We start from the raw sequence: 13,955 nt of genomic DNA, 5'->3' as shown, positions 1-13,955 counted from the left end.
ATTCAAAGTTTTAAGACTTTATTTTAGTTACTAGGTAAACTAGATTTGCCTCAATTAACCATAGTAGTATTCAGATGTTTCTTACCTTCTTATTACTGTATTACATAACAATACCTTGAGGTTACAGCCTCCATCATAATGAGGCAGGCCGGGATGGCTTTTTTTTCTTTTGTATCATTACAACAGGCCTCACACCAAGAGTTACTGTGTTCTTATCCGATCCATGCAGGTACATGACTGCTTCCAATCACAACTTGAAGGTTATGTGCACTTCTCCACCACAGATGCAGGCCAAAACCACTTGTTCATCTCACATTCGTCGACCTCATCGTCAAGTCGGGGTCACAGGGTCGTGGACATCATCAGAAAAGTTGTCAAAACATGAAAAAAATGGTAACAGTTGAATAATCTCGGAAATATTTCATTTAAGTGACACCAGTATCAAGTACATACCTACTTGATTATATCAGACCCCTGTATATAACCCAAATTTTGCACTAAAACCATTGATTGACCCATTGATGTAGATATGACCGTTGTTATTGTAAGATTATTATTTCTATTTTTAACTAAAGCACATGTACATATTTCTTTTTTTAAAATGATTGTTGAATGATTTAAATTAAGACTTGAATAAAATTATACTGTTAACATTACTTCCTAGATAGATAAAGTTAAGTAGATATTCATTCTAAATTTTCACATTTTATTATGCTATGATAATGTACTATAGGTAATAATTTGCACACTCAGTTATTGGTTGAATGTGTTAGATCAAAACAGATTTAAGACCAAATTGTACCACATTCTAGCAAATAAACTCTATTTTTTATATTTCTACACTAGCTCATGTATCAAGTACTTACCTACATAATAATCTAATTGTTTTCTTGATTCTACTTTAATATAGGTAGGTGCCTATTTGGTTTAAAGTATTTCATATCACTTATTACCTTATTTCGATTTTAAAATACAAGGTGTTAGTACTACGGTGCGTTGCATCCAGTCTTGAAATTAAACTACTTATAACTTCATAGATCAAATCTTGGGCTAGGTATGTCCCTACATAATAATCCATTAAAGCGGTCAGAACAAAACTATAATCCCTTACTTTGAACTCTCAAATAAGTCATAATGCTGATATCTACTTACTATTAATAATTATAGCCTTCACTTACTCTGTTCTAAAAGTATCAATTGGTAATATTGTAACTTATCAAATACCTACTTAGGTATTTTGATGCAGTAATCTAACATTAGGCACTCTTAATATTCACCCATGCTTTAATGAACATCCACTGTAAGAAGGTAAGTACACAGATTCACCGTTTCAATACAACCTATGGATGCATTGGACCCATCGACCTACGTACTTCTGCTTGTTCCAGACAGTGCAAGGTGCCTTCCTCAAACCAATCTCTTGAGTAGTTGCGTTGGAGACAAGCCCTCCAACTCGATACAGGTCTACTCAAGTACTCCCAAAGTAATAGTGTAGCACCATTGCAGTTTGTATATATTTCATATTCACTTTGTTATTCGTTCAGGTAGGTTTCTTCATATAATTTCCGATATAAGTACCTAATAAATATGTTGCTATGCGTCTTGTACAGGCACTTTTAACATCTTCCAGGATAGACCCGCATTTTTGGGCATGAATCACATCCAATCTTCTGATATAAACAACTTAACCTCCAATCCGGGTTTATTAGTCTTGGGATGACCCTAATATGAATCAAACGCAGTTCCGATGTCCACAGTCTTATATTCAGGTACACTTGTAACATCCACTTAGTTTATATCTAGCTTAATTAATCACCTAGTACTTATATCTCGCTTAATTACTTTTATCGTCCATCTTTTTTTTCTCGCTCCGTCCGTCCGACGCCGCTACCACTGTCACACCTCCACTCACGGGTGACAGATGGCAGGTTTTCTGTGTTGCCTACAAGTAGTTTGAGCTGTGCGTTGATAGATCGATCAGTCAGTCAGTCAGTCCGTCAGTCACCTTTTCCTTTTATATATTTAAGATTAGACTTTATACTTTGACGTAGGTAAGATTTTTTACACCTTCATTACCTGTTATCTCCCAAAGCGACCATGATCCAAACAAACGTCCCTCCCAGTGTGGGGACAATACGCAGAGAAACTTTGAGCTTTTATAAAATAACGAAGGTCTGGCACGCGCTGGCTCTCTCTCCAAAAGTATCGTTACCAGAATTTAACCATTCGAAATTCGAATTTCAATTCGATCGTTTCGTAATCTACGCGTAGATGTAGAGTAACCACAAAGCTTAGATTTCAACGATTTTCCATTTCTATAAAATGTGGTTTTAATTCCTTTAATAGATTTCTGGGAAAGTTTACCAACTTTATAGCTATAACTACAGCTTATGATCGCGACTTCGTCCGCGAGGACTACACAAAAACAAGGGGTTGAATTTTCAAAAAGGACGGTTCGGGCTGAAATTTAGCATGCAGATAACTATCCGACGTAGACATCCGCTAAGAAAGAATTTTTGAAAATTTAATCTCTAAATAGGTTTTTGAAATGTGCGTAGTCCACGGTAGTCCACGCGGACGAAGTCGCGGGAATAAGCTAGTATTATATATAAAGATTGCAATGAAATAAAATAAATTGAAATGAAGAAACAAACAGTTTTCAGTGCCTCTACAATCAATTCTTTACAAATCAATACCAAAACCTTTTAACCTACTCTATATAACAAATTGAATTGCATAAAGCATGGTGTGCTCACTCCCACTCCAGCTTGCTGATGGTTTGGGCTATGTCAGTGACCTTGGTTATCTTGCAGACTTCGTCGTTCGTAAAAAGGCCTACTTACAGCGCGACAAGGCTATCAAGGCGCGTGGCGAAATCGGAACTAATGTTGCCATCAAGTGTCCCCTTTGTTCTTGTTTGAATATTCTAAGCCTTTGTTCTCCAACAGCGCCCCCCTGTCAATGTCATTCAAGTGCCAAGAGAGCCTTGTCGCACTGTACTTAAAATTTTATCAATATTACTAGTTATCCTAAATGTTACAAAATCGTTGTCACAGTAAACACAGTGCCATAAACACAGACGCATCACAGACAAGGTTTGTTTTTAGGTTTTTTATGATGGACAGGTCTCTTTGATGCGAAATTGACTTCGCTATTATAAATTCATAGAGTTAACACTCACTAAATTAGATCGCACAGTTTTTATTATTCGACATGGACGTAGTTTCAGTTTTTAACTTCTATAATTTAGTCGTTTTGACTTATGGGTAAGTACTTTGGTAGTTTAAATGTAAATGGAAACATGTGTTAAAACTTTATGTAGATATCTAAGTATATCAGCTAATAGCTTTATTATCTACCAACAACATTAATCTAAGTGTATAGGTACATATAAAATGAAAAGCTGACTGACTGACTGATCTGTCAACGCACAGCTTAAACTATTGGACGGATCCAAAAATCCTCAAAATTAACGATTTGGGACAACTATCAGACTCTATTTCTAGAATATTCTAGAGTATTCTAGAATCTTTAGGGAGGTGCCCCAGGGTCAAACTCGAAATCAAAAACGGCTTAATTTCAAAATATTTTTAATACATATCCATCTATACAATTACACAATTCATACTAATCCATACGTATGTCTGTCTGCTAGCTTTTTTTCATCATTCAATTTGATTTTGAGGTTTGGTACAGAGATCCCGAAAAATCAAAGAGTTTCCACGGGATTTTCAAAAACCTAAATCCACTTGGACGAACTCACCGACATCAGCTAGCGTTTACCTAAAATTTACGTAAAAGCATGGTATGATAAGTTTCAAGTGGTTAGTGATAGAAAAACACTAATTGAAAATTGACAGGTGATGTATTTCAGAAATGTGTTATATTTATCTCCATCTAATCCATACTTCCATACTTACCTACTTATACTATAAACGCGAAAGTATGTCTGCCTGTCTGTTACCTTTTCACAATTTATATTTTAAATTATAATTAAATTTTTATAGAATCATTAGATTTAATTCCGAATAAATATATTACCTACTTGTGCCACAGAAAAAATCAATCCAACACGCGCGAAATGCGCGTGAAGTTACATTATACGGAACCTAAAAACGGCTAAAGAAAATTGTTCTCTATTATTTTTCTTTCTAAAAAGACCTAAAGAGTCCTAAATGGTATAATTACCTTACTATACCATTTAGGACATCTTATTTAGAAAGGTGTGTATAAAAGCCCTTTAAAAATAAAGATATTAAAAAAAATTGGAAGGTGGAATAAGCCCTTTAGCCGGCACGGCAACGGCACGGCGCCGGCGCGCGACGGCAACATAGACGGGAACATGACGGGAAGCATAATGTATGGCATGTTTTTCCACTTACCGGTGACGGCAACGGCACCGGCTTCATACATTGCTTCCTCGGCTGCCGTGCCGTTGCCGTGCTAATGGAAAAACGCCAACACCAATCAGCTTATCGAGTTTACGTGTCGTTTACGCGCCAAGCTACGCAATGCGAGCATCGACATCCGTCAAAGTGACAGCTGTGTGGCAGCCATATTGTTTATCCTAGGTTCTTTATCATGTACGGGTCGGGATGTTTTATTCGAGGCAAAATTACTCCAAGACTCCAATATATCATGTCGAGAATAAGAAAGGGGATTGGCATATAATTTATTATAATATCTACAATCTAAATGATAGGTACTTTATTATTGTATTAATATCTCTCTAAATGTATCGGATTGCTGTCCCATTGGGCTTGAGAATGTGGGAATATGGCGGTTGTATGACGCCATTTTCATATGTGAAAAAGTGCAAAAATGTAAAAAAATCTAAAGTTACATTTTTGTTCTGTTTGCCGCGGAGACGCTCGTGGAGTCTTAGTGCAAAAAAAAAAAATTACGAGATATGTCACCACGATTAATAAATAGCCTCATCTGGTGACAGAAGGGCTGGCTCATTTTTTGCGCACCGGATCAGCCTGGCTGTCCAACGCAGAAATGCAGCCAGTATTCTTGGCACCATTCCACGCGGGCATCATTTGTATAGTAATTAGATAAGGCTAGCTTTGAGTTTTATTGTAATATTTTCATTAATAAAAATAAAATAAACTACTTTTTTAGTTCGTTTTTAGGCAGGGAAATCGTGTTTTTTTTAATTTTTTTAACTCAAATACTCACATCAATGACTTGTTTTGATATGTAACTACATATTTAAAAATATGCTCGTAAATTTTCTGCCCCATAAAATAAACTCAAAACTTCGCATGTATCGCTGTGCTAAGCCGATGTTATCAGTTAGTTATCGCACATCGCGACATAACCGCAACAGAACGACTTGCGTGACATAATCCGCTTTACTATTCCTAATACAATGACGTGACTTCATTCACGTGGACTACACAAATATCAAATCCCTATTTTAGACCCTCTTAGGGGTTGAATTTTCGAAAATCCTTAGCGGTTGTCTACGTCATGATTAAATAAAATAAATAAAAATAAATAAATAACCTTTTATTTGGGACCATAGCGTACAGTACAAAACACAACAACACACCAGACAAACGTACATAAACAAAACAAAACAAAAAAACAAAGCATGAAGACAAAAAAGATCACAAATACTTAAGTAATACGTACGGCTTTACGTACTACGTATACGTAGGATTTTTAAAAATTCAACGGGCGTAAAATAAGTGAAATTTGTGTAGTCCAAGCGGATGAAGTCGCGGGCCTAAGCTAGTCCCTTTATAAATATACCATTCTCTTAACGAACATAGTAACAAATTGCAAGTGCATTTTGGCGGTAGTAATCATAGCGACCGTCCGCGGGTACGCTTCCGTGGGAATTTCAAAAAATCCAGCCTTAAAACGCACATAACTCCGAAAAGTTAGAGGTGCGTGCTCGGAATCCAACCCCCGACCTCCGATTAGAAGGCGGACGTCCTGACCACTAGGATATCAAAGCTTTGGAATAAATACATATTCTGTGAAAATTTCAACTCTCTACCTACTTATTACGGTTCACGAGATACAGCCCGCTGACAGACAGACGGACAGAGGAGGCTTAGTAGTAGGGTTCCGTTGGCACTTATCAGGTATGGAACACTAAAATTAAAGTATCATACGTGGACAGCACACGCGTCCGAGCGATCGAATTTATTCACAATACTTTTTGCAAAGTTACACTTAGAATTAATCTGAAATCAGCATAAAAGAAGCCATTACAATATTTTTACAACATTGCCGAAGCGTTATGGCGTTTTGCCAAAAGCGCTTCGGAATCGACGTAACCAATTGAATTTTTCTGTATGGCTTATTTATTGGGCGCCGGGTACATGTTTGTTCAAATATATTTTTATTACATCTACGTCGACTATAAATAACACATTCTAGTATGAACTTTTGTTTGTTTCAGAAATCCTGCCCTTGTACCATCCATGATCAAAATCTTCTAAATCAATAATGTTTCTTAAAAACACTGTGATTTGTACGTAAAAAGAACTTATTACAATAAATAAATAAAACATGCCCCGAAAAGAACCTAGTGAACAATAGACAATTAATAAAAATAAAGAAAAGCTTATCCCAAAAAGAACCTAGTAAATCACAGACAATTGTAAATTAATAGATGACTTGACTAAAAAAGAACCTACTAAATCATAGACAATTAAAGGAAACATAGAAATCTTTACCCCAAAAAGTACCTTGTGAATCATAGACATTTAATGAAATAATAGAAAATTAGACTCGAAAAGAACCTACTTAATCATAGACAACTAATAAATTAATAGAGAACCTAACTCAAAAAGAACCTAATGAATACCTATCAGATTTAAAAAATACCGCCAATCTTCGGTCAATAGCGAAACGATGTGTTAGCGAGAACTACAGATTAAAATAAAAAGTGACAGATGTGTAAGTGAGTGCAAAAAGGTTTTATAATGGCCACGCCGCCGGATTCACCCGTGGAAGAGCACGCATATGAATTAGAACCTTCTAGAACACCAAAACCGATTCCGGTTGCTTTAGAAGAGCTGTGCAGACAGACGAAGTTCTCAAAACAGGAGATCAGGGTCATGTATCGGGGATTCAAAACGGTGAGTTATCATTTTTTTTTTGCTTATTTTTTGCTCCAAGAGACTGGAACCCAGAGCCCTAAAGCTAGAAATAGAGTCTGGCATGAGTCTGGCCAACTGGCCAACGGAAGTAGGGATTGGGAAAGCGAAAGAAGAATACTTGATTTAAAAAAGTTTTGAAGCTATAAGTCCCGCAAACTCCTTATGCGCGTGGCCGCCATATTAGTGACGTCAGCACTAGACTGAAGTTTCGAGCTGATGATATATTTTTATTTCAGGTGACGTCGACATGACGTCATTTCGATATTAATGAGACATGGTTCCAGCGCAATAGCAATTTTCGGGTCCTATAACTTCGTGCTTTGTACAAACTACACCAGTCTAAAGTTTAAAAAATTTTCGTCCCCAATCTTTTTTCAAAATAAGAAAACGACGCCAAAGAAATTATAAAAGTCAATAAAAACCATCTAACATTGGATTAACACCGCTGTAACTCCAAATTTATCGGCCGTTAAAGAAACACATTTTGTCTGCACCCGGGAGTCGAACCCCAGACCTTGAGCGGTGCCAAATTCGAGAACCACTTTGTGGTAGCCTTGGCATGTAATTCCTTTCACTACATTTTTATTTCTTCCTTGTTTTTTTTTAAATTCTTCGTTAGGTAAAGGTTATCGCACATACATAATTCAATTTCAATTTCAATTTATTGCATTTCCATAAACTACATATTATGTTCAAAGTAGGATTATGGATACCCAGTTTGGGTGTCGCAATTTGGTCTATAGACCTTAGTAGGGAGACCCATATTATTCTTTTCGTATAAGTCCCACATATTGCTATTGCGCTGGAACCATGGCACATTAACATCGAAATGGTGTCATTTCAACGTCATGTGACGTATATTTAATTAAAAATAAACTAACATCTCGACACTTCAGTCTAGGGCGTCACTAAAATGGCGGCCACGCACATTAGCAATTTGCGGGGCTTATACAAGTAAACACTTTCAGGTCGTCGTTAAACGTTTTTAGGTCGTTAGTTGTTGCAAATATGAACCCGCATCCGTAAAAGCTCGGCAGTAATTGATACGGATGCGGATGTCTGAATTAATGCGAATGTTCCGCATTTGCGGATGCGGATGCGAATATCCGTAACACCCCTAGTAGAGTTATAGACGTTATAGACGTAGCAAAAGACACGTCTATCTGGTTGTCCTACTTGAAAGAAATAAATTTTGATACATTCTTATTGATTTTAGGTATTTCATCCATTTTCATCCACGCAAACGAATTCGCAGACATTTTTTTTAATATTCAGATACAAAGCCTATGACTGCAATCTCACCTGGTGGTAAGTGATGATGCAGTCTAAGATGGAAGCGTGCTAACCTGGAAGGGGTATGGCAGTTTTTATTAAACCCATACCCCTTTGGTTTTTACACGGCATCGTACGCTAAATTGCTTGCCGGCACGGCTTTGCCTTGCGGTTAGGGTGGTAGCTAGCCACGGCCGAAGCCTCGCGTCAGTCAAAAATTTAGACATTTATAGTCTAACTAGCTTATGCTCGCGACTTCGTCCGCGTGGACTACACAAATTTCAAACCCCTATTTCACCCCCTTAGGGGTTGAATTTTCAAAAATCTTTTCTTAGCGGATGCCTACGTCATAATAGCTATCTGCATACCAAATTTCAGCCCGATCCGTCCAGTAGTTTAAGCTGTGCTTTGATAGATCAGTCAGTCAGTCAGTCAGTCAGTCACCTTTTCCTTTTATATATTTAGATTGTCAATAACAGTATGAATGTGCCACCAGTGCGCCAGTCGCTACCTGCCACCTTATCGCGGCGGCCAAAGCCGGCAAAATTTGTTGTTATGTTTGTTGTTGTTGTTTACTTATATTCAAACTCAAACTCAAACGCAAATCATTAATTCAGAATTGGTAATATTTTACGCTTCCTGATTGTCATAAATTTTTATTTGTAAGATGATATGATATAGTGGTGATAATTAACATGTACTTAAAACTAAAGCTACGAGGGTTCCAAACGCGCCCAGGTCTGAGAAGAGCCCACAACGAACTCAGCAGTTTAGGAACTTATTTAAGGAGGACTTATTTAGGAAGGTAGGTAACAAGATAAGGACCTCTGTACATTTGTACCTGAATTTCATTTCTACTTCTTACTTCGATCTCGCTATAGTATTCTACACTCTGTAGACGAGGTATGTCCTTCATAACATGCATTTTTTAATTTAATCTTCCTCCAGTCTACCTGACTCAAAGTGAAACTTAACGGAATTAAGTATTCATGCAGCTCCCGCGAGAAATACCTACTCATGAACTAAAACCAGCTTGAATAAAAAATGCTGTTAATATTCTGAAGCCTAGCTAGTAAGCTTAGAAGCTAGATTTTTACTTTTCAAAATTCCGTATCTCCAGAGAAAAACCGGCCAAGTGCGAGTCAGATTCTTGAATGACATTGCGATTTTCGCTACGCGTCAAGATAGCCTTGTCGTACTGTACTGACTAGGTACGACGACGTACAGTGCGGCAAGGCTATCTCGGCGCGTGGCGAAAATCGGAACTAACGTTGCCGTCAAGTGTCCCCTTTGTTCTTGTTTGAATATTTTAACCTTTGTTCTCCAACAGCGCCCCCCTGTCAATGTCATTCAAGTGCCAAGAGAGTCTTATCGCACTGTAGTTCCGATTTTCGCCACGTGCCAAGATAGCCTTGTCGTACTGTACTGACTAGGTACGACGTATATTGGCGTAGTTTCGGAGTTTACAAACCCGTATCAGTTACTAAAATAAACACTCTTACATAACCCTTGTCACTATTTCCGAACGTATATCGCCGACGTCCATGTTGGCTTCCAAACACCTGTCAAACCGAATGGCGGGGTATTTTTGGCGCGAGCGGTCGTCGACATTTGACATTACCTACTGACCTTTCAATTGACGTGCTTTCATACCATTTCAGACACTTTTAGGCTTCTTTTAGGTCTATCAACGCCTTGTTTATCTAGCTTCTACATACGGCCAGAGTGAACTAGAATGAGGGAACTCTCGGTTTGATCCGGGGATAAGTCAAAATATTAGGCTATGGTGACGTAAAATCAAAGAAAAATACGGTTACTTTATGGCTACCTGCGTTTACCAATAGTTACATCAATTCCAATTTTAATTTTACAAAATACCTAGATATTATTATAGGTAGGTAAACACAGCTTGCACAATGCAAATGAGTGACAAGAATAGAAATTTGGAAAATCACAGACCTAGATATTAGTTTTTAGAATGTAGGTACCTAAACATTTCTAGGTAGTAGGTAGGTTGTAAGTTGTAACCCAATCCGAATGGTTTCAATGAGACGTCGCGTTAATTCAATGAACTCGAATCCAGAGCACGAAATCAGATATCGACGAAAAAAAAGTGAATTTCGAATTTCGAGTGTCAGTTCAATTAGTATCCAATTATCGTTAATTGATTTGTCGCGTCGGATCGAGGCTGAAAGTTGGAACGTGTGTATATCGAACTATCGATATAAGTATAATAGTCCGCGACAGGTCAAGATGGCAATCGGGGTATGAGGCAGGGGGACGCCCCACACACCCGCATGTCACCCGCGCTCGCCCGCACCGGGTCAGCACGGGGGCTGTGCGGGTGGGCAGGGCGTTCCCTCCCCGATTGACATCTCGACCTGTCGCGTACCATCTGTAATTTCATTTTAAAAACACTTTAGAGTTCATCATTCGCTTTTCCGATTCACTTTTTGATTAAATATTTTTTTACTCGTCGAGGAAATGATAAGAGGATGTCTCTAATTAATAATAACTAGCTTTGTACCGCGACTTCGCTCGCGTGGATTTCATCACCATCACCTAACTCATCGCCAGTGTAACTAATAAGCACGGGTCTCTTCTCATAGAATTTTTTATTATCTATTGTTGTAAGTAGGTACCTACTTAGGTGGTCGCTAACTATGGGCCTCATAAGAAAGCTCAGAGTCACTCAGCGGGCGATGGAGAGAGCTATGCTTGGAGTTTCTCTACGTGATCAAATCAGAAATGAGGAGATCCGTAGGAGAACTAGAGTAGGTAACCGACATAGCTCAGCGGGTTGCAAGACTTTAATTTTCTGAGAAAAGTCAGTCTAGGTATATGTCTCCGTGATGCAAGCTATCTCTGTCCCTTTCGTCAAAATCGGATAAGCTGATGGTCCCTGAAAAAGTCGCATATGTCTCTCAAATGTTACTAAATGCCATTTTAAGTTACGAAAATTGTTAGATCTAATCAACCATGGTATTACAATTGGTTTTAAAAATAAACAATTTGATTTTGATTTGATTTACATTCTTATTAGGTAGGCTTAATACGGATTTACACGTAGTCACAAGTACATAAATTCTGGAATTATTCCAAAAATTCACCTCAGCTATTTACAACTAAGTAGGTAGGTATACTTAAATAGAAATTCTGTGTTTCAAAGCCCATTATAACACGAAATGATTGTTATCGCCAAGGTAGTAAGGTACCACTGCGCCATCGCGTGACTTCGCAGCCCAAATATACAAAAACACGATTCCTATATCATACTTACCAGAGAGGTGCCATTCAATTATTATAGAGCGCACAAAAGTCACAAAACAAGTAGGTAGGTCAATCTAAACACGAGGCATCGTATAACTGCGCATTGTACAACAAGTCTTAATTTAAAATTATTCAAAACTGTCCTGCCAAAATATAACAAAAAAATTCAATCATATTGAATTTTTTTTTGGAAAAAAAATCAGCTATTGTCACTAGGGATGATGTAAGAGTTTTAATAATATCGTATTTCTACTGTCGCTATAATAACAAATAATACGAATTTGAAAATGGCCACCATGCAAATAAAAAAAGTGTTATTTCTTGTGTCTCTGGTGTTTATTTCAATTTTCTCAGTCTCAGCTTTCAGTCGACATCTGCGCGATTGTGGTAGAATGACAGCTACAATGTCACGATCGCAATCAGCCCTGATTAGTTGACGCTCGCTCACTATTGGTTACAATGCATTGTTGCAACAAAAATAGCACAAATTCAGCCAATCACAACAATTGAGATTGTAATAATGATTGATAAAAGTTTTACGAAATCGCCCTACAGACTCTAGTAAAGTACTTAGTTCTCGTAATTCACGAAGGCGAGTGAACTTTACTTGTGGTTACGTCGTATACACGAGCATTTCATAAGTGTGCGTGCACGTCAGACCAATCAGTCGCGAGCAAGCGCTCACCAACACGCACATTTACTTTAATTGGAAAATTAAAAAAAAACTGTCAAATCACTTGACTCTCAAATGGGAGATGTCAAGCATTAATTATTATTTACGGTTGAATTTATATTTTCTTACATTTAATCTTCTTTTTTAAAATTTCTTTTATAGCTAAGCTATAGCTTATAAGCTATAGCTTAGCTATATAAGCTTAAGCTGTCAGTTCTAAGTTCTTAGGCACGACTGATCTTTTTAAGTCATGCTGTAGCCGCCTATAATTTGAATTATATTTAAACAACTTCCAATCCAATCCAATCCATCAGCCTGTTTGCGTCCACTGCTGGACATAGGCCTTTCCAAGAGCGCGCCAAATTGGCGCTGCTCATTAGAAGTAGTGCCCATACTGACCACGCTGGGCAGGCGGGTTGGTCAGCGCAGGGCTGTAGGCTATTTCGCACCAGTGACGCTGCTGCCCGTCTCTGGTCTGTGTTATTTAAAGCCAAGCCATATGGAATGGTTATCCCGCCATTCTTCGGTCGTCATATCCTCGTCCGCTGATTCGCAGGGGGCACCACGTGCAGGTGAGGTTGACATTTGGGGTGCTAAGATGTTAGCGCACCCCCTTACCCCCCTTAAACAACTTAGCACCTAGAAATTGAATAATCTATTTTTTTTTTGTATTTTCCGTCGATGGTTCAATAAAAAAATATTTAAAATAAAACAGAAGCATGAGCCACTCGCCTTTGTGTAATGCAAAAACTGTAGCGCTTTTTTGACGCCGCGCTACCGCGGCCGTTTATTGTATGAGATGTGCATCTCTATAGTCTAATAACTCGACGACAGCTACAAATGTACGTAGCTTTGTTATGGGCGTGAGGCGTCCAAGCTTTTTTGGCAACGCACACTTTCGGTTTATTGCGTGTTTATTTTGCATATTTCTTGTGAAATACTACGTAGGTACAAGCCTTGTGCTGTAGTATGTTAATCAAGTGTAATTTACATACCTACATACTACTGGACGGATCGGACTGAAATTTGGCATGCAGATAGTTAATATGACGTAGACATCCGCTAAGAAAGGAATTTTTAAAAATTCAACCCCTAATGGGGTAAAAAAGGGGTTTGAAATTTGTGTAGTCCACGCAGACGAAGTCTGGAGCATAAGCTAGTAATATATAAAGGAAAACGTGATTGACTGACTGACTATCAACGCAGAGTTCAAACAAATAGACGGATTGGTTTGAAATTTGGCATGCAGATAGCTATTATGACGTAGACATCCGCTAAGAAAGGATTTTTGAAAATTCAACCCCTAAGGGGGTAAAATAGGGGTTTGAAATTTATGTGGTCCACGCGGACAAAGACGCGTATAAGTTAGTAAATCGTAAACGCAAGAGTTTGCTTAAACAGTATTTTGTTGTTTCCAGGAATGTCCAGAAGGGGTGGTCCACGAAGACTCCTTCAAGGATATCTATGCCAAATTCTTCCCACATGGAAGTAAGTATTGACATTGAATGAATAAATGAGTATTTTAGCGTTTAAACTACCCTGAGTGATTTCCATTCAATGTTATATTTTATTATCAATGGTTAACAAATAAACTATTAATAAACTTAAATCTAAAAAAA

General features: G+C 37.9%; 1 protein-coding gene across 3 annotated transcripts in view; it reads left to right on the top strand.

The window, feature by feature from the left end:
- Positions 1–13,955, top strand: part of LOC117994495 (A-type potassium channel modulatory protein KCNIP1) — a 72,676-nt gene that overhangs the window by 52,579 nt on the left and 6,142 nt on the right. For 2 of the 3 annotated variants that reach the window (XM_034982424.2, XM_069507805.1), the window contains exons 2-3: positions 6,419–7,100; positions 13,755–13,824. In XM_034982424.2, the coding sequence (XP_034838315.1) occupies positions 6,945–7,100; positions 13,755–13,824 (226 nt within the window). In that variant the 5' untranslated portion in view covers positions 6,419–6,944. Of the gene's footprint in view, positions 1–3,248; positions 3,267–6,418; positions 7,101–13,754; positions 13,825–13,955 lie in introns of those variants that run through there. The other variant, XM_069507806.1, reaches the window with a different exon arrangement.

The sequence above is a fragment of the Maniola hyperantus genome, chromosome 26 (assembly GCF_902806685.2).
Source record: "Maniola hyperantus chromosome 26, iAphHyp1.2, whole genome shotgun sequence".
Taxonomy (NCBI): Eukaryota; Metazoa; Arthropoda; class Insecta; order Lepidoptera; family Nymphalidae; genus Maniola; species Maniola hyperantus.
This window is presented reverse-complemented; position numbering and strand designations above follow the sequence as displayed.